At 40.7% G+C, this 24,412-nt stretch overlaps 1 protein-coding gene across 1 annotated transcript; it reads right to left on the bottom strand.

Annotated features, from left to right (window-relative positions):
- Positions 1-8,416: 8,416 nt before the first annotated feature.
- Positions 8,417-14,967, bottom strand: edn1 (endothelin 1). The gene is made up of 5 exons (XM_072560771.1): positions 14,655-14,967; positions 12,979-13,153; positions 12,286-12,444; positions 10,544-10,666; positions 8,417-10,031 (listed from the first exon to the last, which is right to left on the bottom strand). Exons 1-5 carry the CDS (start codon positions 14,713-14,715, stop codon positions 9,881-9,883), a joined length of 669 nt encoding a protein of 222 aa, XP_072416872.1. The 5' UTR covers positions 14,716-14,967; the 3' UTR covers positions 8,417-9,880.
- Between the last annotated feature and the right edge of the window lie 9,445 nt (positions 14,968-24,412).

Consider the following 24,412-nt stretch of genomic DNA (forward strand, 5'->3'; position numbering starts at 1 on the left):
TCGTGGTGCCAATGCCACCGTTGAGTCTAACACTGAACCCGCACTTTCCCTCCAACTAAGAATTCCTGCTCTGCTGTCGTCACCGCTGCCTAGCTGATAACCAGAAATCCCTGCTCTGGGCCTAATGCGACGCAACCAGGAGTCCCAGGCTCCACTGCAATCACAATAATGCCAGGAATCCTCACTCCAGGCATGCGATGTTGCTGCCACTGCAGCTGAGGTTGACCATTGCTGAGGTTGGTCAGAGACAGAGGTGGAACCATCAAAGATCACAATAGTCTGAAAAAATCTCCTCTTACATCCTACTGTAATGGAAAAAGAAACACTCATGTTTTACAGTTCAATTTCTTTGCCAATTGCCACTCACTTCTATGTGAAGTGCTATGAGCATAGTACTTGTAACTTCTCCAAAAGGACTCTCAGAAGAAATTGAGGTAAAATTAATTATTAAACCTTTACCATTCTTATACATAAATAATAGCGGACAGAAATGATTCTCTGGTTCATTCAGCCTTTTCCACACTATTAAATGTGTTATATTTTAGTTCCTTTAAGTCTGTAGTAATCAGCATTATCTTTATCTTGAACATTTTCCAGCTGCTTGTAATCTTGTGTCTATTATTGGAAGGGTATTTATTCATAGGCCCTAATATCCTGTGGCTAATTTCATAAGAATTAATGTGGATTAAGACATCTGAAAAATACTAAGGGGATTAAGGAAAAGATGTCACTTGTACACAGTAAATAACTGTGCATTGTAAATCAACCCACTAATCTTGGAGGTTCACAATGTTATGATACAGGGATAGCAAGCCAAGCCAAATCAGCATCACTATTACTGGATTTACCACACAGTGCAAGTAAAATGTTCAAAGGTCTCAATTGTTCCTAACCAGACTTTACAAATAATAGATCTTGAGCACCAAGTGTATAACTTAAACAAAAGCTTAATTTATTATTAATAATTGTAACTTTAGCAGAACACAGATAAGCAACAAGGCAATTAATATCAATGATCTAAAGCCACTGGTTAATGCAAACAGACTTCTAGAAATAGTTAATTATTTCTTATAGAGACGAAATTGTTTTCTCAGATCATTCAACAACTTGATAACTGGAGAGAAGCTAGAGAAAGAACAAAACAAAATGGCAAAGTGACTGGAAGTTTAAAAGAAATCATACTGCCTCCTACCAAAGCCCAGTCAGATCTGGTTTCCTCTTTTTACCTCATTTTACTTAATGATTTCTGTGGTTGGATGTTTAGCACTATTCCTCCCTTTATTGACCAATTCAACATCCAATCATCTGCAAACTCTGAGCATAACAGCAACCTGATGTCAATTCATCTACAATGTTCTTAGATCAGTAATTAAGGTGCATTATTTTTACAGGCAAGGTTGCAACAGAAAGTCTTTATTGCTTTCTCTTTTAGAACAAGCTGCTTTTCAAAGTTCAATTCCTACTTTCATCCCATGGTTCCAAATCTGAAAAATAAATTATTAACTAATTAACTATGTTAATTATTAATTTTTAAATGTATTAAAAATATTTGGGGCATAGCAGAGTTAAGGAACAAAGATAATTGTTAGATTTTCCCACAAAGATCAGTTATATTAACTCCAGCAGAAAATTATTGAAAATTAGAAATTTGAATCTTTATGCAGCAAGGAAGAGAGAGATTTAAATTAAGGTCAGATGAGTTCAAAATGTTTCAGAAGTATAGATTTTCTGAAGTTGCCTTGATATGTGAAATTATGTACTTACCTACATTGTGCACTTATATACAGTAACTGTTCATAGACCAAATTATTTAATACAGTGTAAATTGTGTGAATAGAATAGTATGTACCAATAGCTCAATGCATCCTTCTAGTCAGAAAGTTTAATCCATTCAAAATATACCTCTATAAGCAACTGTTACTTTTATGCATGAATTGTTTCATACGTTACATCACCTGTTACTTTGATATGAAAGTTTTGCATTTAACTGGAAAATCAGTAGGTAGTGGAATTACATCAGAAGGATTGGAGTCATGGAAATGACTTTATTGGATAAAGTAATTCACAAATCCACTTATTTTCACTTCTTTTATTTTACTTGTCTCACAATAACAGTCAGCTTATGGAATATGTTATCACAGAACTGTTTTGGAACATAACTTTAATTGTTATTGCTTCCCTTCTTGTATGTACTATGTCCTGTTCATTCTATTCTGTACATATGATGGTTCTTCTAATGAATTATAATATTTGCACCTTCTCATTGTCCTCTTCTTTAAGTCCTGCAATTTCTCCTGCACTTCCAACCAGACCAACAAGCAGTTCATTTGGAGTTCATGCTTTCAAGAGGTCACTGGGTGATTCTTACATGATTGTGATTACTGATTGAATAAAAGCAAATAAAACGGATGCTTCAGACTCAGTAACAATTCCCTTCTTTGTCCCACCAAATATAATTCAAACTTGAAAATCTCTACTCTGTTGAAATTGCTTTCCAGAATATTACTATCATTACTTTAAGCTGTCGTGAATACTTATACCAATCAGCATAGGCACAGCACGTGTGCCTAGAATATACTCTGAAAATTCATTGTCGCAACCAAATTTATTTGCGACTCCTGGGTAACCTTTAGGATTTGTGATGTGAGTTAAAAGCCAAGGGTCTTTATCTTTCTGCTTAGCCAGCGAAATAAAAGAGATTACTTTGCTGTGACTTCATACTTTATTAATGTTTAATGAACCAACTCATACAATAATGAAATGTATTAAGAGTCCAGTGCTGTTATGAAAACTTCTCATGTATTTAAAAGTCACCTAATAAGGACAAGAGGACTTTGGCCATTTGCTTAAAATGTACATTGCTATAACAGAATTCTCTGCTTCTGGAAGCTTTTCCTAATTGGTCAAGGTACATACAATGTAGCAGAAAGCTGAACTCTTAGTATATGCCTGTTTCATTAAGCATTCTGGACATGAATTTTATTTCTTTCAAGTGGTTCTCCCCATACTATACTGATTACTCAAAGACAGAAAGTAGAGTATAATGTGGGAGATGCAGGAAGCAGTTTATGCCCTTCCCCTACTATTCTCCATGTCTTAGCTTTTTATTACCTCAAGTATTGCCAGATAGCTTGTAGAAAGATATGAGTTTATATCATCCCATTTGTCTATATAAGACATTAAAACGAACTTTCATAGCCAATACATCACAACAAATTATGCTGGCAAATGTATCATCCAATTTGCACCCACTATGGTCCTATGAACAATGAGATGAACAGGTGTCAAGTTTATTTTGAGATATAGGTTGAGGAATGAGTGTTAGATAAGATACAAGATCTACTTCTGGAATGTGCAACAGGGGCCCAACTATAAAGTCTGAGTTGATGTAATTGACCTTAAGATATTGGGGCTTCTCCCAATGATGCAGAATATATATTATTGGGTCAGCTTAGCTTAATTGGCTGAATGACTGATTTATGATGCAGACTGATGCCAACAGTGCAAGTTCAATTCCTACTTGGTGAGGTTACTGTTTTCTCAGCCTCACCCCTCACCTGAGGCATGGTAACCCTCAGGTTAAAGATACTGCCAATGGTCTCTCTTTAATGAGCAGCCCTATGGTTCCCTGGACTATGGTGATGTTACTCTTTACTCGTAGGCCTGCATACACAGCTTTATGTGTGTAATCAGCCTCTGCAGTAAGTAATTCTGTCTCCAGTTCCTCCTTTACTTCCTTCACCTAAGAAAATAGCAAGGAAAGAATTTAATTTCCAAAATTTTAGTTGTAACAACCAATACAACATGCCAACAAATAACACTAACCAAAAAAAAAATCGGCTAAAAGAAATGGTCCAGAACACATATGGTCCAGAAATCATTTGCTTTCAGATTAGTACATTCCCAAGCCTCTCGCCCATTTTGTATGAGTGGTCTTACAATGTTCTCTGGGAAAATTGAGGATTTGTGCTAGCTATCATTTTAACTTATTTGAATTAGAACATAGAACATAGAACATAGAACATAGAACAATACAGCACAGAACAGGCCCTTCGGCCCACGATGTTGTGCCGAACTTCTATCCTAGATTAAGCACCCATCCATGTACCTATCCAAATGCCGCTTAAAGGTCGCCAATGAATCTGACTCTACCACTCCCACGGGCAGCGCATTCCATGCCCCCACCACTCTCTGGGTAAAGAACCCACCCCTGACATCTCCCCTATACCTTCCACCCTTCACCTTAAATTTATGTCCCCTTGTAACACTCTGTTGTACCCGGGGAAAAAGTTTCTGACTGTCTACTCTATCTATTCCTCTGATCATCTTATAAACCTCTATCAAGTCACCCCTCATCCTTCGCCGTTCCAACGAGAAAAGGCCGAGAACTCTCAACCTATCCTCGTACGACCTACTCTCCATTCCAGGCAACATCCTGGTAAATCTTCTCTGCACCCTCTCCAAAGCTTCCACATCTTTCCTAAAGTGAGGCGACCAGAACTGCACACAGTACTCCAAATGTGACCTAACCAAAGTCCTGTACAGCTGCAACATCACCTCACGACTCTTGAATTCAATCCCTCTGCTAATGAACGATAATACTCCATAGGCCTTCTTACAAACTCTATCCACCTGAGTGGCAACCTTCAAAGATCTATGTACATAGACCCCAAGATCCCTCTGTTCCTCCACCTGACCAAGAACCCTACCATTAACCATGTATTCCGCATTCTTATTTGTTCTTCCAAAATGGACAACCTCACACTTGGCAGGGTTGAACTCCATCTGCCACTCCTCAGCCCAGCTCTGCATCATATCTAAGTCCCTCTGCAGCCAACAACAGCCCTCCTCACTGTCCACAACTCCACCTATCTTTGTATCATCTGCAAATTTACTGACCCACCCTTCGACTCCCTCATCTAAGTCATTAATAAAAATTACAAACAGCAGAGGACCCAGAACTGATCCCTGCGGAACTCCACTTGTAACTGGACTCCATGCTGAATATTTACCATCTACCACCACTCTCTGACTTCGACCGGTTAGCCAGTTTTCTATCCAATTGGCCAAATTTCCCTCTATCCCATGCCTCCTGACTTTCCGCATAAGCCTACCATGGGGAACCTTATCAAATGCCTTACTAAAATCCATGTACACTACATCCACTGCTCATCCACATGCTTGGTCACCTCCTCGAAGAATTCAATAAGACTCGTAAGGCAAGACCTACCCTTCACAAATCCGTGCTGGCTGTCCCTAATCAAGCAGTGTCTTTCCAGATACTCGTAAATCCTATCCCTCAGTACCCTTTCCATTACTTTGCCTACCACAGAAGTAAGACTAACTGGCCTGTAATTCCCGGGGTTATCCCTATTCCCTTTTTTGAACAGGGGCACAACATTCGCTACTCTCCAGTCCCCTGGTACCACCCCAGTTGCCAGTGAAGACGAGAAGATCATTGCCAACGGTACTGCAATTTCCTCTCTTGCTTCCCACATAATCCTAGGATATATCCCGTCAGGCCCGGGGGACTTGTCTATCCTCAAGTTGTTCAAAATGTCCAACACATCTTCCTTCCTAACAGGTATCTCTTCTAGCTTATCAGTCCGTTTCACACTCTCCTCTTCAACAATACGGTCCCTCTCGTTCGTAAATACTGAAGAGAAGTACTTGTTCAAGACCTCTCCTATCTCTTCCGACTCAATACACAGTCTCCCACCACTGTCCTTGATCGGACCTACCCTCGTTCTCGTCATTCTCAGGTTTCTCACATACGCATAGAATGCCTTGGGGTTATCCTTGATCCTATCCGCCAGGGATTTTTCATGCCCTCTCTTAGCTCTCCTAATCCCTTTCTTCAGGTCCCTTCTGGCTATCCTGTATCCCTCCACTGCTCTGTCTGAACCTTGTTTCCTCAACCTTATGTAAGTCTCCTTCTTCCTCTTTACTAGACATTCAACCTCCCTTGTCAACCAAGGCTCCCTCACACGACCATTTCTTTCCTGCCTGATCGGTACATACATATCAAGGACACGTCATATCTGCTCCTTGAAAAAGTTCCACATTTCCACCACATCCTTCCCTGACAGCCTATGCTCCCAACGTATGCTCCTCAAATCCTGTCTTACAGCATCGTAATTTCCCTTCCCCCAATTGTAAAAACTTCCTTGTTGTGCGCACCTATCTCTCTCCATAACCAAGGTGAAAGTCACAGAATTGTGGTCGCCATCACCAAAATGTTCACCCACTAACAAGCCCACCACTTGTCCCGGTTCATTACCGAGTACCAAATCCAATATGGCCTCCCCTCTGGTTGGGCAATCTACATACTGCGTTAGAAAAGCTTCCTGGACACACTGCACAAACACCGCCCCATCCAATCTACTTGATCTAAAGAGCTTCTAATCAATATTTGGGAAGTTGAAGTCGCCCATGACTACGACCCTGTGGCTTCTGCACCTTTCCAAAATCTGTTTCCCAATCTGTTTCTCCACATCTCTGCTGCTATTGGGGGGCCTATAATAAACACCCAACAAGGTGACTGCATCTTTCCTATTTAATTCTTTTTAATTTTATTAGAAAGTTATTGCAGTTACTGCATGACTACTAAAGAACAGTGTGAAAGAACAACCCAGAGAATATACTTTACATCAATTAGAAATCACACAAAAATAATTTCTTGGAATCTCATTAGTGTCTTTCATGTTACATTTATAATGCAAAAGCATATGTATTAAGTCTTCTGTTGTTCATCTGTAAATTAAAGACAGTTCTAATGGTTTACGATGAAACATATAATGCAGTGACCCTCAAACTGGGGGAGTCAGTCACATCAATGAAATATACCGCAGTATATTTACAAGGACACAACCAGTCACCATCCAGGAAGACAGTTCTCCATTAATATTAACGTTCAATCATGTAAATTAGGTGTCATAAATTTAACTATCTCTCAAGTGAAACAAATTAAATACGATAAAATAGGATATCTTATTTTATTCCATTTAGCTCTTTGGCCAGGCTGACTCCAGGTTCAAGTATTGTGCAAACCTATTTCATACTGAAACACCATCCACCGTGCCATGTACCAAAATGCCCTGATTTTGAAATTGCTGCTGTTTTAGCTTTTTGGAAAATTGCTGCAATATACAGATTAACAATTCGAATAAAATCATCAATCATTACTTTAAAAAAATCATTACTTTTAGAGGGCTTGTTCGCTTTTACAAAATCAGAAATGTTTGTTAGGAAATGAATCATTTTCAAGTGCAGGCATCCTCCATCAGTACTAAGCTCTTCCAAAGTTAGATGTTGTCCCACCAAGTGAACGGCAAAGATCCCTCTACTCAAATAAATCTCTTCACCCAAACATGCATCCCTCCTTTAATAGCTATTTGTTTGCTAATTCTCACTTTCCATTATTCTGATACTTTTAATTAGATTCCTAACTTCCAAATGCTCTACTATTATATTATTTTATATATTCCAGGTACTGGAATACTATCTCAGTTTGGAACCTTTACAGAAAACACAGAAAAACGTCTGACCCATTGTTATGGACCAGGCCAGACCCCTCCAAACCATTTCAAGAAAGTAGCCCAGACCCTAACTTTGCTAGTTGTTCTAGCAGGTGTAACATGGATATTCCAGGAGGGATGCAGCTGGTCAAACCATTTAGTTTTAAACATAACAGAATTTATTTACAAGATTACCGAATGAAACATAGACAAAAGAGAACAGAATGCAGAATAACGTAACCTATCAGGAAGTCCAACAGATCATACCAAATTAATGGTGCTATTCCAAATACTTGCAACAATCCCCATAAACACCCCTTGGCACAAAAGGTCAAATAAAACACAAAATCTTACAGGAAAGAAAGAGATGGGCAGCTTGGAACCCCCCCCCCCACCATCCCCCTCCACCCCCCGCCCCCCACATCTCCCTTCCCCCTCCATGTACCTGTTTCTTGCTCAGCAGCCTCAAACTGCCTGACTGCTTTCAATGAATAGTCAGACTGCCAAAACCAAATCAAACCAGAGAACAGCCAGGGAATTCCTAGAGGCGTGGCACTCATCCACAGATTCTATCAGCAAACACATCGACCTGGACCCAATATACCGGCCATTGCAGCGTACAGCTGGAACTGACAACCGGAAGCAGCAGAGACAAACCACTATAAATGCCAGAGGAAACATCACAGAAGCACTTCACAGGAGGCTCCCAAGCACTGAGGATGTCTCCTAGACAAGGGACGAAACGTCTGCAACACAAATTCCCAGCTCGGCGAACAGACTCACAACAACGAGCACCCGAGCTACAAATCTTCTCGCAAAGAAAACATGTATACATTTTTCATATTAAATAGAAATGTTTTATTTTTAGGTAAATTACTTTCACAAACATGAAGTAGAACAAACACATTTCTGTATAAAAATACATACCAGCTAATAATCATACTAGACCAATATGGCCTGCATGACACATTATGACACTGTTTAAAATACAGTCAGTTACCAAAGTTAGGAATGTCAAAATATTGTGAGTGATATTTTTAAAAAATTAAGCAAATTAATGCCTCACTTTTAACAGAGATATTGATATTGTTTGCTGCCATCTTCATTAATATTTCAATCATGCAGTTTTTGCTGTTATGTCTGTTTCTGCTGGCTGTCAATTTTTTTAGAAGAAATATTGCATCATCTCCTTTATACTTCATCTACCAAATATAAAGATGTAATATTTATCTGACTGTACAAAAAACTGTTAATGGAATACAGTTATTCACTCAGAAATATACCAGATAAAATCATGTTCATTATTTACATCCATAAACTGTTTTTCATGCAGACAATGTAGTCAATCATAGCATATCCAGACACATTATTTCCAAAGTAACAAAATACACTGCTATTAAATACATACCCACCCTATCATATGCAAACATACTGTCATAATACACAAACACACCATTATTCAAACAGTGGAGTATTCAAACCATGTATTCATGAACAGGTTAATGCTATTTCATGGGCATATCTGTAGCCAATAACACTTACAAACAGTGAGGTAGATTTAACTTAAAAATGTATTCTGCTGTTTCAGCACACCATTTACAAAGTTTGAAAAATATATTAAATTGATTAAGTTTGTACATATTATTTATGTACACAATTACTTTGAATGTGCTTTGAAATCATTGCTTCATTTGATGCATTAAATTCCATTTCCTATTCCTCAGAGCAATCTTTTGGCCAAATGACTGAAATCCACTCTGATCATCGATCTGTCCAATCTCATTAAGTCAGAGTTCAGTAAGAACTCAAACAAAAACAGAAATTGCCAGAGAAACTCACTGGGTCTGGCAACATCTGTGAAGAAAGCAAAGTCAATGTTTCAAGTCAAGTGACCTTCTTCAGAACTCTTCCGGAGAAGGGTCACCTGAACCAATGTATTGACTTTGCTTTCTCTCCACAGATGATTTCAGACCTGATGGGTTTCTCTTGCAATTTCTGTTTTTGTTTCAGATTTCCAGCATCCTCAGTTCGAGAACTCTTTGGTTTAGTCTGTTAAATGCATCTCAGCCCATTTTGGTAAACCAACACCCATACTGTAGTTTGTGAACATGAATTGCAGAGTTTCATCGTATTATTTACTTTAAGTCAAATTTGTTTCATCTTAAAAGGTGTCTTGTTTTAATTTCCATTCAGCTGGTCAGTCTTTCTTTCATACGCTAGGCTGTAGCTTGGCCTCCAACAGTTTTGGCACGCTCTTCACTGAAGTGTCAATCCCTGGTCCCTTGCCAGTACAGAATGGCAATCCATTCCGTGGAAGCAGCCAACACGTGCTGTTTTCTTTGCTTTGGTTAACTGGCAGTTTGTCAGCGTTTGCAATCCCTGCATTGTGCCACAGGGCCCGCCATGGAAACCGGGAATCTCTTCAGTTTATCGTGACTGTCTTGTCTTACTTTCCTTATTCTGTATATCCATTTCATTGATGTAGGTAAATGTTTGCTGTTTGCTGACTCCAACCTTCAAATCAAAGCATAAATTATGTGACCACTGTTTGTTTTATAGTAAAATCATGCTGACAGATCTCTAAATGGTTGTAATGGAACTTTGCATATATGTTACAATTTATTTCTATTTTAAACCAAATTAATTTCTGACAATAACCTCAATTCACAAATAAGAATTCATCTAAAAGAATCTTACAGAATGATCTCAAAACACAGACTCCCTGAAGTAGAATTTTGTTGAACTACTTATTTTGTTAGTAATCAATCTCAATTCTGAACACTGAAATATATTGAGGGTAAATGATAATATTTCCTCTGGTCATTGCTTGTAGTGACATTGCAAATCTGCTCCTTTAGACTTACACTTCTGTTCAGAGGACATGTTTCATCAATGCCTATGCTGTCACTAACATGTAAAAAAACAGAGATAATCTTCCCTCTTTGTTGTTTTACAAAGCTTTTAGACAAATAGAAATATGGTGAAGCTGATGCTTCAGATGATAAGTGAAAATGAGTGAAATTCACCTTTTAATGGTGTTAAGGAGATGATAAACACATTTCAGTCCTGTGCATTTTGGTTTGTTATGGTCCATTCTATCTGAAGCTTCTACTGTGTTCTGCTTTTGTACTTTAGCTTTGACTGAAAAGCTGCAGAGAAAATAAAATGGGTGTTGTACATTAATTTTACAGAATCAACAGCAACTCACATTATCAGCAGTAGCCTAGGCAACTTAGAAAAACAAGCAGAATAAAAGCAAAACCTTCAAAGGATTCTTTCAACAAGTTCAATGCTTACTGATGTAGGAATAATCTCATGATCAAAGATTAGAAAGTGTTGATGTTGGATTAAAACTTGGATGTAATATATATCACAGAGCTATTTTGAAATATTCTATTCTTGCTACATAATTGTTGATGGAGAGCTCTTACAGCCATGATTTTGATTGCTGCTAATTTTCTGGTAATTAAAGTTAATCATTGACAAATTTGAAGACAAACTTGTGCCAGTTCCAATATACACCCTGTTGAGCAAGGATCAAAAATGTACACAATTTACCTTCAAATATATTAGTGACAATGGACTAATTGGTGACAGGGTTTATAGCCCTTTAAATAATTACTCTACAGTGAACGACAAACTGCAACTATTAATAGTTGGATATAAGCACTCAATATTGTAGAATAAGATCTTCCGTACACACAATGATAACCCACTTCAAAGTTTTGATTTAATGAAACAGCATTGCAAAAGGAAAGGAGTTGTGGAAATCAACAAAAAAAATCATCAAAATTAAAGAACAAAATGAGACAATAAAGGTTTGTATAAGTAACTGCAGAGAAGTGTACTGCAGGCAGGGCAGAACAAACCAAAGTTTGACTAGTAATTCCTAACCCAGTGAAGGTTTGCCATTCCTGTAGATTAATAAATACTATGTACTGACAATTGACATATAAATGTATTGCAAAAAGGAAATAAAATGTTCTCAGGAACAGCATCCTGAGGGTCAGGAAGAGGGGATCAAGAATCGACAGGAGGAAGGTGTACAGAAGTGCAGTTCCAATTTTAAAAATGTACTTTCTGCTCTCATTTTAATATCTTCAAACGTAAACAGTAAAAATCGAAAAACCTAAGAATTTGAAAATGTCTGATTGGGGTTTCTCTGCAGTACAGGCCTGTGAATGAGAAATAGAAAAGTAGAGCATTACAGTGCCCCCACTGTCAGAAAATATAATTGCAATCAGACAAGTTGACGTATACATAATAGTTTATAATTTAAAAAGTTGAAAACAGATCGATGCAAAAGTTTGATGTTAAATGTTTCGCTTTCGTGATTTATATGTGCTGAAACTCTTGATAAAGTTAGTTATTATTTGCAGTTATCTTGGTTCTATGTCATAGAGCGATAGAGGTGTGCAGCACGGAAGCAGACCATTCGGTCCAACTCGTCCATGCTGACATCCATAACACAAAGGTAATAAGCTACTAGAGACACTGGGGATTCATGCAGCACCAATAGAGTCATTCATTCATAAAAACGGTTGTCTACGTTTTTTACTTCCATAATCCACATCATTAAATCCCAAAATATTTAACATTGATCAGTGATTAATCGTGATGACCGAAGGATTCCCTTATTTCGTTTTGCACGAAAGGAATTTATAGCCTGAATATTTTAGTCCTGGACGGTCTCGCAACTCTTTGGCTTTAGACTTACTTGTAACCGTAATTAATCTGAAAATGCGAGTGTTTTTGGAAGAATTTCTACCTTGGTGTCTGTTGCTCATCTTCACAGAATTGGTAGCACACGCTGTCATCTCGGCTTCCACATTGACACCGGCGCCCCCGCTGCCCCAGCGCTGCCAAAGTTTCCTTCAGGGACCGTTTGGTCCGAGGGACACTGCCCAGTCCATACGGGACAATCCTCCTGAAAGGAAAGGAAAGCAAAATACTGTCAAAATATTTCCAAAAGTAATTGCTATCCCTCCCACTCTCCCCCATGAACATCGTCAAGTGCCAGGAGAACAGCCCAGTTATAAAGATTGACTATGAGGACGATTAGAGAAGTCACCTCCAAGTTTTCCCGTCTAGATCATTCAAATGACAGTATATTGCAGAGAAAACGCCAACAGTCTCTTCACGTTGAAGAGTTTTATTCAGAGATTGGCGTTTAGAATGAGACCATTGACCATCTATTGAAGAGACAGTCAGTCTCCCGCGGGGAAGCTGTTGTTATAAATTCCCGCCACAATAGGTTACCCCGCAAAGCGCCTGTCCATTTCTATTGGATGCTACAATAGCGCTTAGAAATTCACAGAACAAAGTGTCATTTTTCATAATAGCTGGTTCTCGGGACTGTTCTCTGACTATATATAACTCCTTACTGCACTTATCCATATGCCAGGGATCAATACCTTTACTTTCTGGGTAGAAAGAGTCTGAGGTACTAGGCGTGACTTACTCGGGTGTGTTGATCCAGATGATATCCAAATGGCAGAAGTAGATGCATTCCTTGTCCAGAAAAGAGGAGCAGGAACAGCGCTTGGTGCGGTTGAGCCGGCGGACAATCGAGCTGGAAGTTTGGCTGGCAGAGGAGCCTGGAGAGTTGGTCACTGCTGCACCCGCAAGGGGGGAACCTGTGGATAGCAACACACAGGATTGTAAATGCCTCACAGTATCAGAGTGACTTTACCACAGCTCGTCACGGAATTCTATAAAATTGTATTATTGATAAGCATTGATCAAAACTTTCTCGAGTGTGAAACTGTAATGAGTGTTTATATTTCAATATTTGAATGTAGTGTTGCCTCCTTGGGATTGTGTTTGACCAGGCAGAGGGCACTGGGGTCCCGCTGATGGGGCAGGGAAACTGGGCTCGGGCTTTGTATACAGCCCGGCTCCATTAGTCAACGTAACCATTAAATCTCGGACTAATTGCTAATTCAAATCTGGATGGAACATGATGTGGGAGCAATGAGTGCTGCTACTGTCCTCCAGAGCCAATCTCAGTTCCAGCACAGTAAAGGGAAACTCCAACAAAACCGGCCCCTGGCGTTTTGAGCTGAGGAGATGGTGATTTGTGAAGACTCCTAAAGGCTCCCGGTAGGTCGCAGAGCTCTTGCTCCTGAAAGATTGCCAGTAACGTTACTGAGTAACATGCAGCTCCGGCCGAGCAGTGTTTGGAGAGCACCTGCTGAGGATCAGTCAGGTAGGCAGCTCGCCTCTCAACCTCACACTGCAGCCAACGGGCTGTGCGTTGTCTCTTCACACACATTTCCAATTTGAACCCGTCTGATAAGTCAATTGGCAGCACATTTCAGCCACAAATGATCAGAATAGATTCCCCCTATGGTACGGAAACAGGCCCTTCGGCCCAACAAGTCCACAGAGTAACCCACCCAGACCCATTCCCCTACATTTACCACTTCACCTAACACTACGGGCAATTTAGCACGGCCAATTCACCTAACCTGCATATCTTTGGACTGTGGGAGGAAACCGGAGCACCCAGAGGAAACCCACGCAGACACGGGGAGAATGTGCAAACTCCACACAGTTGCCCGAGGCTGGAATTGAACCCGGATCCCTGCGGGACAGCAGTACTAACTGCTGAGCCATCGTGTAGCTCCAATTACTTTCAGCTTTATGAAATTTGCCATCATATAATTCAATGAAAATCGACAGTGCGATGCATTTTGGAGGAAAAAGTCGTGGTCAGGTATAAATAGTACTTCATTACCTGGTTAGCGCACTGCTTAATCCTGTATTAAACACTTCTGTTATAGATTTTTAAATGAAATTATTTATTTTTAAACAGTTTTAATTAAAAAGCCAAACAGATGGGAAACATCATAATTAGACACGGCATAAATTAGCATTGAATTTGGTACATACGCCTGATGAATGATAGATATATCAGCATTAGAAAGATACACATGGGAAGAGACACGTGTTGCCTGTTCTTATTTTTAAAGTTTTTAATTCAAATGTTCTAATAATTCAATATTAGTTAAAATATTCTCTGTTGTCTTTTCCCCCATTAACCAGGTAAGGTGTCTTAACACTGAGAACCACTCTGAATTAAGTGAACATTAGACAGTGACAGATTTTAAAGTTCTACTGAGGATTTAAACCCACCTGTTGAAAAGTGCAGTCCCCACAACAGAGGGAGCAGGGAAAAGAACACGTTAACGTCCATTCTCCAGGAGAAATCAGGATTTTTCTAGTCGGATAGTATTCCTTTCCTTACGGAATGAGTATCGGCAGGTTCTAAGTTAAATGCGCTGAAGTGAACAGCGGAATGAACTGCGAGCTTCACTCCAGTGCTGTTCGCCTGTTCTGCTGCCACAGGCCAGCCATCCTCCTTTTATAATGTACGCGTCTCTCTGTAAACAGCTCAATGTGCTTTTATCCCAAGACAATGTTATTAGTCACCCCAGAGGAGCTGCAGACTGAGATAAGCAACACGCTGCCTACAAATAACCTCCTCTACAGACGGGGCGAGGCCAGCTCGTTTTTTTTTAAAACTCCTTTTCTCAGACTTTGCATAAGCTTCTACCAGAAGGGCTACACTCTCCACTGAGGGAGGCGGTCGACACACACTTGGGCAAAAGGCCAAGAGCCAATCAGAAATTCAAATATTGACTGCTCTCTGGAATCGATTCCAAAAGCTTTAACTGAGACTATTGTAGTGAAATGGTAAAGTCCCTACCTCTGAAGCCCGGGTTCAAATCCCACCTGCTCCAGAATGGGTTGATTGAAAATATCTAAACCGAGTTCTCACAGGCTGGGAATAATTTCTGTCAAACCCTAATAAGCAATGCCCTGACTATCCCAATGCGAATCTAAGCACCTTTCACAGTGAACGTATTTTAGATTGAGTTTTGAACTGGAATAAGGATTCGCTTTCTGAAGACTCTGAGGAGCTGGAGGAGTTCAAGATATCATGCCACCCTTGCCCTGAGTCGCAGGACTGTAAATACTTTCAGAGATGGCATTACATACTGGGACTTGAACCCGGATTTTCTACTGCAGAAGTCGGGACACAACCACTGCACCATAAGAACCCTCTAAATCAGGGAAATGCTGTCACAGGTAGTAAGTATTTTCTAAACAAACAACCTGTTCAGAGATGTATGTAAACCCCGCTGGAGCATATGGGACTTCAATGTAGGCATTCTAACTCAGTCAAAATCATAGACATGGACACCATACAAACTGTTAGGTCCAACTCCTCCATGCCAACCAGATATTCTAAATTAATCTAGTCTCATTTGGCCTATATCCCTCTAAATCTTTCCTATTCATATACTCAATCAGACTGCTTTTAACTGTTGTAATTGTATTAGCCTTCACCACCTCCTCTGGCAACACTTTAGAGTCATAGAGATGTACAGCATGGAAACAGACCCTTCGGTCCAACTCATCCATGCCAACTAGATATCCTAACCCAATCTAGTCCCATTTCCCAGCACTTGGCCCATATCCCTTCATATACCCATCCAGGTGCCTTTTAAATGTTGTAATTGTAACATCCCCCATCACTTCCTCTAGCAGCACATTCCATACACGCACCACCCTCTGTATGAAAAAGTTACCCAGTCTAAATTTTTCACCTCTTACCCTAAACCTATGCCCTCTAGTTCTGGACTCCCCCACCCCAGGGAAAAGACCTCATATATTAACCCTATCCATGCCCCTCATGATTTTATAAATCTTTATAAAGTTACCTCAGCCTCTGATGCTCAAGGGAAAACAGCCCTAGCCTATTCAGCCTCTCCCCATAGCTCAAACCCTCCAATCCTGGCAACATCCGTCTAAATCTTTCCTGAATCTTTTCAAGTTTCACAACATCCTACCAACAGGAGGGAAACCAAAATTGCACAAAATATTCCTGTATAGCTGCAACATGACCTCCCAACTCCTACAATGCTCTGACCAGTTTGGTATGACAGCATACCAAATATCTTCTTCACTATCCTATCTACCTGCAAGTTCATTTTCAAGGAACTGTGAACCTGCCCTCCAAGGTCTCTTTGTTCAGCAACACTACCAGGACCTTACCATTAAGTGTATAAGTCCTGCTCTATTTTGCCTTTCCAAAATGCAGCACCTCACATTTATCTAAATTAAACTCCATCTGCCACTCCTCAGCCCAGTGGCCCATCTCTGAGGTAACCTTCTTCACTGTCCACTCCAATTTTGGTGTCATCTGCAAACTTAATATCATTCCTTACATACCCCCTCATTCCTTACATATACCACCCTCTGCATGAAAACATTGCCCCTTAGGTCTCTTTTAAATCTTTCACCTCTCACCCTAAATCCAAGCCCTCTACTTTTGGGCTCCCACACCCTGGGGAAAAGATCTTGACTATACACCCTATCCATGCCTCTTGTGATTTTATAAATGTCTTTATGATCACCATTCAGATACCAACACTCCATGGAAAATAGCTCCAGCTTATTCAGCTTCTCTCTATAGCTCAAACCCCTCAGTCATGGCAACATCCTTGTAAATTTTTCTGCACCCTTTGAAGGTTCACAACATTCTTTATTATAGCAGGGAGACCAGAATTGAATGCAGTATTCCAAAAGTTCCCTAATCAATGTCCTGTACAGCCACAACATGACCACCCAACTCCTATACTCAATGCACTGACCAATAAAGGAAAGTACACCAAACACCTTCTTCACTACCTTAGCTGCTTGTGACACTGTTTTCAAGGAACTATGAACCTGTACCCCAACATCTCTTTGCTTGGTAACACTCCACATTAAGTGTACAAGTTCATCCTAGTAATGTTGCAGCTGTACAGGAATATTTTGTGCAACTTTGGTTTCCCTCCTGTTGGTAGGATGTTGTGAAACTTGAAAAGATTCAGGAAAGATTTACAAGGATGTTGCCAGGATGTACCTTACCAAAATGCAGTACCTCACGTTTATCTAAATTATGTGCCACTCTTCAGCACATTTGCCCATCTGATCATGGTCCTGTTGTACTCTAAGGTAACATTCTAAATGACAAACAGCTGACACAGGACCGATCCTCGCAGCTCTGCCCTGGTCAGAGGCCTCCAGTCTGAAAAGCAACCCTCCACCACCACACTATGTCTTTTACGTCAGAGCCAATTTGTGTCTAAATGGCTAGTTCTCCCCATATTCCATATGACCTAACCTTGCTAGCCAGTCTGCCATGAAAAACTTGTCTAATACTTACTGAAGTCTATATAGACAACCACTGCTCTGCCTCCATCAGTCTGTTTGGTCACTTCTTCAAACATTCAATGAAATTAGTGAGACACTATTGTTGCCCACATGGTTGTATATTTAACACCTCATCTAATGCCATGAATGATATTTAGATATTTTCGGGTGTGTCTTTCATCTCAACAGACATTTTCATACTAACACTACAGCAAATAACTGGAAAGGGCGGCAGTTTGTCCTATATCGGCAATTGATTCAGGGCTTGAATGAGGTACTCGAACAGGGAGATTAAGCTCCGGCAATTGGTCAGCAGGGTCGTGTCTTCTTAGATTGTCAAAGATGTTTCCAGTTCACTGATAAACAAAGATCCGAAATCAACATGGTCCCGCCAACAACCTGCATTGACTACAGGATGAAATATACTTAGACCATTCAGTCCGAAAAATACTGTGAGGCAAACTAAGAGGGAAACATTCAGACAAATGGCCAAAACTTTCGTCAAAAAGGGCTATTTTAAGTAAAGGTGGTGAGATTTAGGGAGACTATTAACTACTAAACGAAACCTCACCAACTGTAATCAAAGAAGTAAACCTGCATTCGCTTAGAATTTTACTGGAAGTTGCAAAGGAATAATCTCCCCCATTTCTCGTCAATGCAGAGAACGGACACGTGGTTGCTTGCATTTAGCAGCAGGATTTACACGTCCGTGCATTAAGATGCAGTCAACCACAAGGGGTCAGCGGGAAAAGCGGATTGATTAAATGAAGATGGGCTGTGGCAAACACACCAACTATGCTGATTACATCCTGAAACCAAACTGTGGCAGGCTGTATATTCAAATTGCAAGAGACGTCTCAGACTGAAGTATGCAGCAATTGGTTTCACTCTTAGATTGGATTTTAACCAAAAAGATTAGCCGAAAAAGAATCGTTTGCCAATTCCTTAACGTAATTTAAAATGATAAAACACTAACTTTTACATTCTTCTCAAAGCATATGCTGTGCATACAGAACACATGGTCTGTTTGACACAGTACATTTTTCCACATATGATAAACAATAAGATTTTCCTTGAAAACCACCAAGCAAAAATTTTACAAAATAAGCATAGAAGGAATCGGAATTAGAACCGAAAGTTCTAGCGAACTCCTTTGATGCACGATGTTAACATTGAGAATACTCTCGGCAGTGGGTGGAACACACTCGCTTCAGTCTCCATGCATCCACTTTACTTTCTCCCAAGTCCGTATTTTCTTGATGCAAAATTGTCTGCTTTCGAAACAGTGCCTGTAATTAAATAAAACAGTCAATTGCGCCTCAATTTCCCAATTCATTGTATACAATAATGCCCAGCATGTTAAAGTATCATGCCATCCACGAGGCATCACTTCAACACTAGAGGGCAGAACATTGCAAGGTAACATGTTCACCTGAGAGAACACATGGCATTGACAATACAGGATCTGGCCATTTAGTTTAATGGTGTTTATCCCCAATCGAGCTTCTTACCATCCCTTTTTCACCTGCTTAACACCACCAACATTTATGGAACATGGATGTGAATGTCCTTGAAGCAATAATCCCCCAAATGGCAGAGGCCAAGTGGACTTGAGAAATAAACAGCTCTAGTAGTTGGCTGCTACTAGAACTCTACCAGTGCTCGAGGGTCTTGATCCCCTGCATCAATGTCTCAGATTTAAAAGTAATGTGGACTCTAAATCAGGGCTGTCTAAAGTGGGGTTCAGGACCTGACCAAGTTATAATATCTGTATGGCAAAAGTGAGGACGGCAGATGCTGGATTGGAGTCCAGATTAGAGTGGTGCTGGAAAAGCACAGCAGGTCAGGCAGCATCCAAGGAGCAGGAAAATCGACGTTTCAGGCAAAAGTCCATCATCAGGAATGGAGGCAGGGAGCCTTCAGGGTGGGGAGATAAATGGGAGAGGGGTGGGGCTGGGAGAAGATAGCAAAGAGTACAATAGGTGGATGGAGGTGGGGATGAAGGTGATAGGTCAGAGAGGAGGGTTGGAGAAGGTAGCAAAGAGTAGGGGTGGCAGGGTGGCACAGTGGTTAGCACTGCTGCCGCATAGTGCCAGAGACCCGGGTTCAATTCCCGCCTCAGGCAACTGTCTGTATGGAGTTTGCGCATTCTCCCTGTGTCTGCGTGGGTTTCCTCCCACAGTCCAAATGTGTGCAGGTTAGTTGAATTGGCCATGATAAATTGCCCATAGTGTTAGGTGAGGGGGTAAATGTAGAGGAATGGGTCTGGGTGAGTTGTTCTTCGGAGGGCCGGTGTGGACTTGTTGGGCTGAAGGGCCTGTTTCCACGCTGTAAGTAATCTAATCTAAGTATAGTGGGTCTGACCTATCACCTTCATCCTCACCTAATGTACTCTTTGCTACCTTCTCCCCAGCCCCACCCCCCTCCCATTTATCTTTCCATGCTGGAGGCTCCCTGCCTTCATTCCTGATGAAGGGCTTTTGCCCGAAACATCGATTTTCCTGCTTCTTGGATGCTGCCTGACCTACTGTGCTTTGCCAGCACCACTCTAATCTATAATATCTGTATCCCTGTTCTCATAAACTCTCAATTTCACAACCCTGTACTCCCCTGCTCATGGAGATCTCAATGAATGGTCCATACAATATCCAAGCCTGGTGATAGAATGATGATAGGAAAATACTGCTCAAAATTATTGTAAATAATTCTGACTCGAATTGCAGATGGTACTATGTTTTGACTCATTGAATTGGGGTAGCACGGCGGCTCAGTGGTTAGCACTACTGCCTCACAGTACCAGGGACTCAGGTTCGATTCCGACCTCGGGAGACTGTCTGTGTGGAGTATGCACATTCTCCCTGTGTCTGCATGAGTTTCCTCTGGGTGCTCTGGTTTCCTCCCACAGTCCAAAGTTGTGCAGGTCAGGTGATTTGGCCATTTTAAATGCCTGTAGTGTTAGGTGCATTAGTCAGAGGTAAGTGGGTTACTCTTCGGAGGGTTAGTGTGGACTTGTTAGGCCGAAGGGCCTGCTTCCATGCTGTAGGGAATCTAATCAATGTATGCAATATTAATATTCAAATCACAGCTTCTGATCCAACACTCTTAAAAAGGTCTTTTGAATAAAGTGACTGTGATTTTGATATATTTGGAAAGTTTCAAGAATCAATAATTTTCCATCAGATCCTACAGATGTTCTACATGCATGCATGCCTTCCTAAATGCAACAGTCATTGAAAGGATTTAGCCTGGGTGCTGGTGTCACGTCAAGAGGCAAGGTCCTGGGCTTCACTGCTGCATATTAACCTGTGCTGCATTGACACATTAAGAGCCATTGCCTTGGGCTGCATTGGTGCATTAAAATGCTTTAGCCTGAGTTGCATTGACACTTTGACAAGTGTTGACCTGTCTGCAATGGTGCATTGAGAGGCTAATGCAGTTCTTTGGCTGTGACAGAAATAGTGTGTCTTTGGAGCATATATACACAATGCCAATTGATCTATCAGTTTTCTTCTGGCTAAATGGATTCTGCATTAGCACTGTAAGAGATGTGGCATATAACATAAACAATGAGATTACATGAACAAAAATGTTACAAGGCTGTAAGGACTTTTTCTTGGATGGAGTGATTGAGTAGTCAGTTCTTCTCCTTCTGATGGAGAACTGCCTTCCTCTCTTCAAATTACCTGTTACTAACATGAATCTCCTTCTGGTGCTGGGCAGGTTCTGTTTCCCTTGGCTTGGGCCCAGTTCTGTTACTGGCTCTGGATACTTCTGGGCTGGAAAGTATCCACTCGAGCCAGATGCAACTTCAGTGAGTTCTCCATCTCTTCCCATCCCAATTAACTTCAATTGCTGTACTCACATTGCCTGGATTCAGACAGATTCCATTGGGGAAGTGATATTAACAAAACTTTCAGAGCAATTTACACTGGTGATGCGATTAGATTTACAAGTTTTATATACTGTTTGCAATTCAGTACTGAATTGTCCATGCAGGCCTGTGAAACGAAAATTTATTTACCGCAATCAAAATCACTGTGTTGATAGATGTTGGAGAATATATACACTATCCATATCAACATTCCTGTTCTCACCTTCATCAGAATTGTGAGGGGGACATCATCATTGTTGATGTCTGTTTCAAATGTGGAACCCAGAGTCTTGAGACACAATCCATCTTAAGTTTGATCTATTTAGGTTTCTGTAGGCAGAGAGTAGGCACAATCAAATGTGAATTACTATTGTGGCAAAATATGGACAATTGATGTTTTTCAGGTTCCACCCCTAATTTTAATACCTGAGGCCTTTGTGGGCTAAACTTGTTATAAGAAGGAAGAAAATGGATCTAATATGGCTGCAGTGATCATCTGACCACAGATTAAGATAAACTCAGAGTTCCAACGTGGAACAAACAAAATCATGTGAATTAAAATTACTATCGTACTTAAAGGCATTGAGTTAGGCATCAAGTAACTCAAAAAGTCTGTTTCAATTTTCAATTTCCATTGCACACATTAGACAAAGTAATAGAGATATACAGACACTTCGGTCCAACTTGTCCATGCGAACCAGACAGCCCATTTGCTAGCATTTAGCCCATATCCTTCTAAACCTTTCCTATTGATATACCCATCCAGATACCTTTTAAATTTTGTAATTGTACTGGCCTCCACCAGTTCCTCTGGCAGCTCATTCCACACATGTACCACCCTCTATGTGAAAAAGTTGCCTCTTTAGGTTCCTTTTAAATCTCACCCCTCTCATCATAAACCTATGCCTTCTAGTTTTGGACTTCCCCACTCAGGGAAAAGACTTTGTCTATTTAGCTATCCATGCCCCTCATGATTTTATAAACCTCTAAGGTCACCCCTCAGCCTCTAACCATCCAGAGAAAGCAGCCCCAGCCTGTTCAGCCTCTCCTTATAGCTCAAACCCTCCAACCCTGGCAACATCCTGTAAACCTTTTCTGAACCTTTTCAACTGCTGCCACATTCTTCCTATAGCAGGGAGATCTGAATGGCACACGGCATTTCAAAAGTGACCTAACCAAGGTCCTGTACAGTCCCAACATGACCTCCCAACTCCTGTCCTCAGTGCACTGACCAAGAAAGGCAAGCATTCCAAATGCCTTTTTCACCATCATATCTACCTGCAACTGCACTTTCAAGGAACTATGAATTTGTCTCTTTGTTCAGCAACAGTCCCCAGGACCTTACCATTAAGTGTTTAAGTCCTGCCCTGATCTGCCTTTCCAAAATGCAGCACCTCCCATTTATCTGAATTAAACTCCACACCTCAGCCCTGTGGCCGATCAGATCACAATCCCTTTGTATTCGGAGGTAACCCTTTTCACTGTGCACATAAACTCCAATTTTAGTGTCATCTACATACCTACTAACAATACCTCCTATGTTCACATGCAGATCATTTATATAAATGATGAAAAGCAGTGGACCCAGCACCGATCCTTGTGGCACACCACTGGTCACAGGGCCTTCAGTCTGAAAAGCATCCCTCCACCACACTATGTTTTCTACTTTTGAACCAGTTTTGTAGCCAAATGGCTAGTGCTCGCTATATTCCATGTACATTAATCTTGATAATCAGTCTACCATTCTACCTTGTTGAATGCTTTACTGATGTCCAAAAAGACCATGCCTTCATTAGTCCTCTTTGTTACTTCTTCAAAAAACTCAGGTTAGTGAGACACGATTTCCCATGCACAAAGCCATGTTGACTATATCTCCCTGTGTCTGCATGGGTTTCCTCCGGGTGCTCTGGTTTCCTCCCACAGTCCAAAGATGTGCAGGTCAGGTGAATTGGCCATACTAAATTGCCTGTAGTGTTAGGTGCATTAGTCAGGGGTAAATGTAGGGGAATGGGTCTAGGTGTGGACTTGTTGGGCCGAAGGGCCTGTTTCCACACTGTAGGGAATCTAATCTAATTTAATATAATCAGTCTTTGCCTTTGCAAATACATGTATGTCCTATCCCTCAGGATTCCCTCCAACAACTTGCCCACCACGGGTGTCAGGCTCACAGGTCTCTAATTCCCTGGCTTTTCCTTAGCACCTTTCTTAAATTGAGGCACCATGTTAGCCAACGTCCAGCCTTCCAGCACCTCATCTGTGGCTATCGATAATACAAATATCTCATCAGGGCCCCAGCAATCACTTCCCCAGCTTCCCACAGAGCCTAGACTTGGCAATATAGCTGCTTGATAGGGCAGCAATTAGAGAGAAAGAACATTGATCAATGACATAAAGGAAAATAAATTCTCTCTCTCTCTCTCTCTGTTTCCTTCTCTTCATTGCAAAATCCAACACAAGTAATAAAACAAATCAAACAAAAAAAATACTCATTTACTGAGAACTAAAAGAATCTACAAATTCCACCCACGATTGTTGTGGTGACAAAACAGCTGTAGTCTCAGGTGCAGCTATAGCTCTCCCCTTTTTAAAGTTCATAACTTGTGTTTGTGCTTGTGTGTTTGCTGTCATATTTTAATATATTTTGTGGTGTTAGTAAAGAATAACATTTGCCTTTTACTGGAGCAATCTGAAATAAGAGATCATAGCTTTAAGCTAAGGAATGACAGATTTACAATAGATGAAGGGGAATTACCTCTTCCAAAAAGTCATGAAACCATGGAATTCACTATTTCAAAGTGTGGTGGATGAAGGGATACTG

The sequence above is a fragment of the Chiloscyllium punctatum genome, chromosome 41, assembly GCF_047496795.1.
Source record: "Chiloscyllium punctatum isolate Juve2018m chromosome 41, sChiPun1.3, whole genome shotgun sequence".
Classification (NCBI taxonomy): domain Eukaryota; kingdom Metazoa; phylum Chordata; class Chondrichthyes; order Orectolobiformes; family Hemiscylliidae; genus Chiloscyllium; species Chiloscyllium punctatum.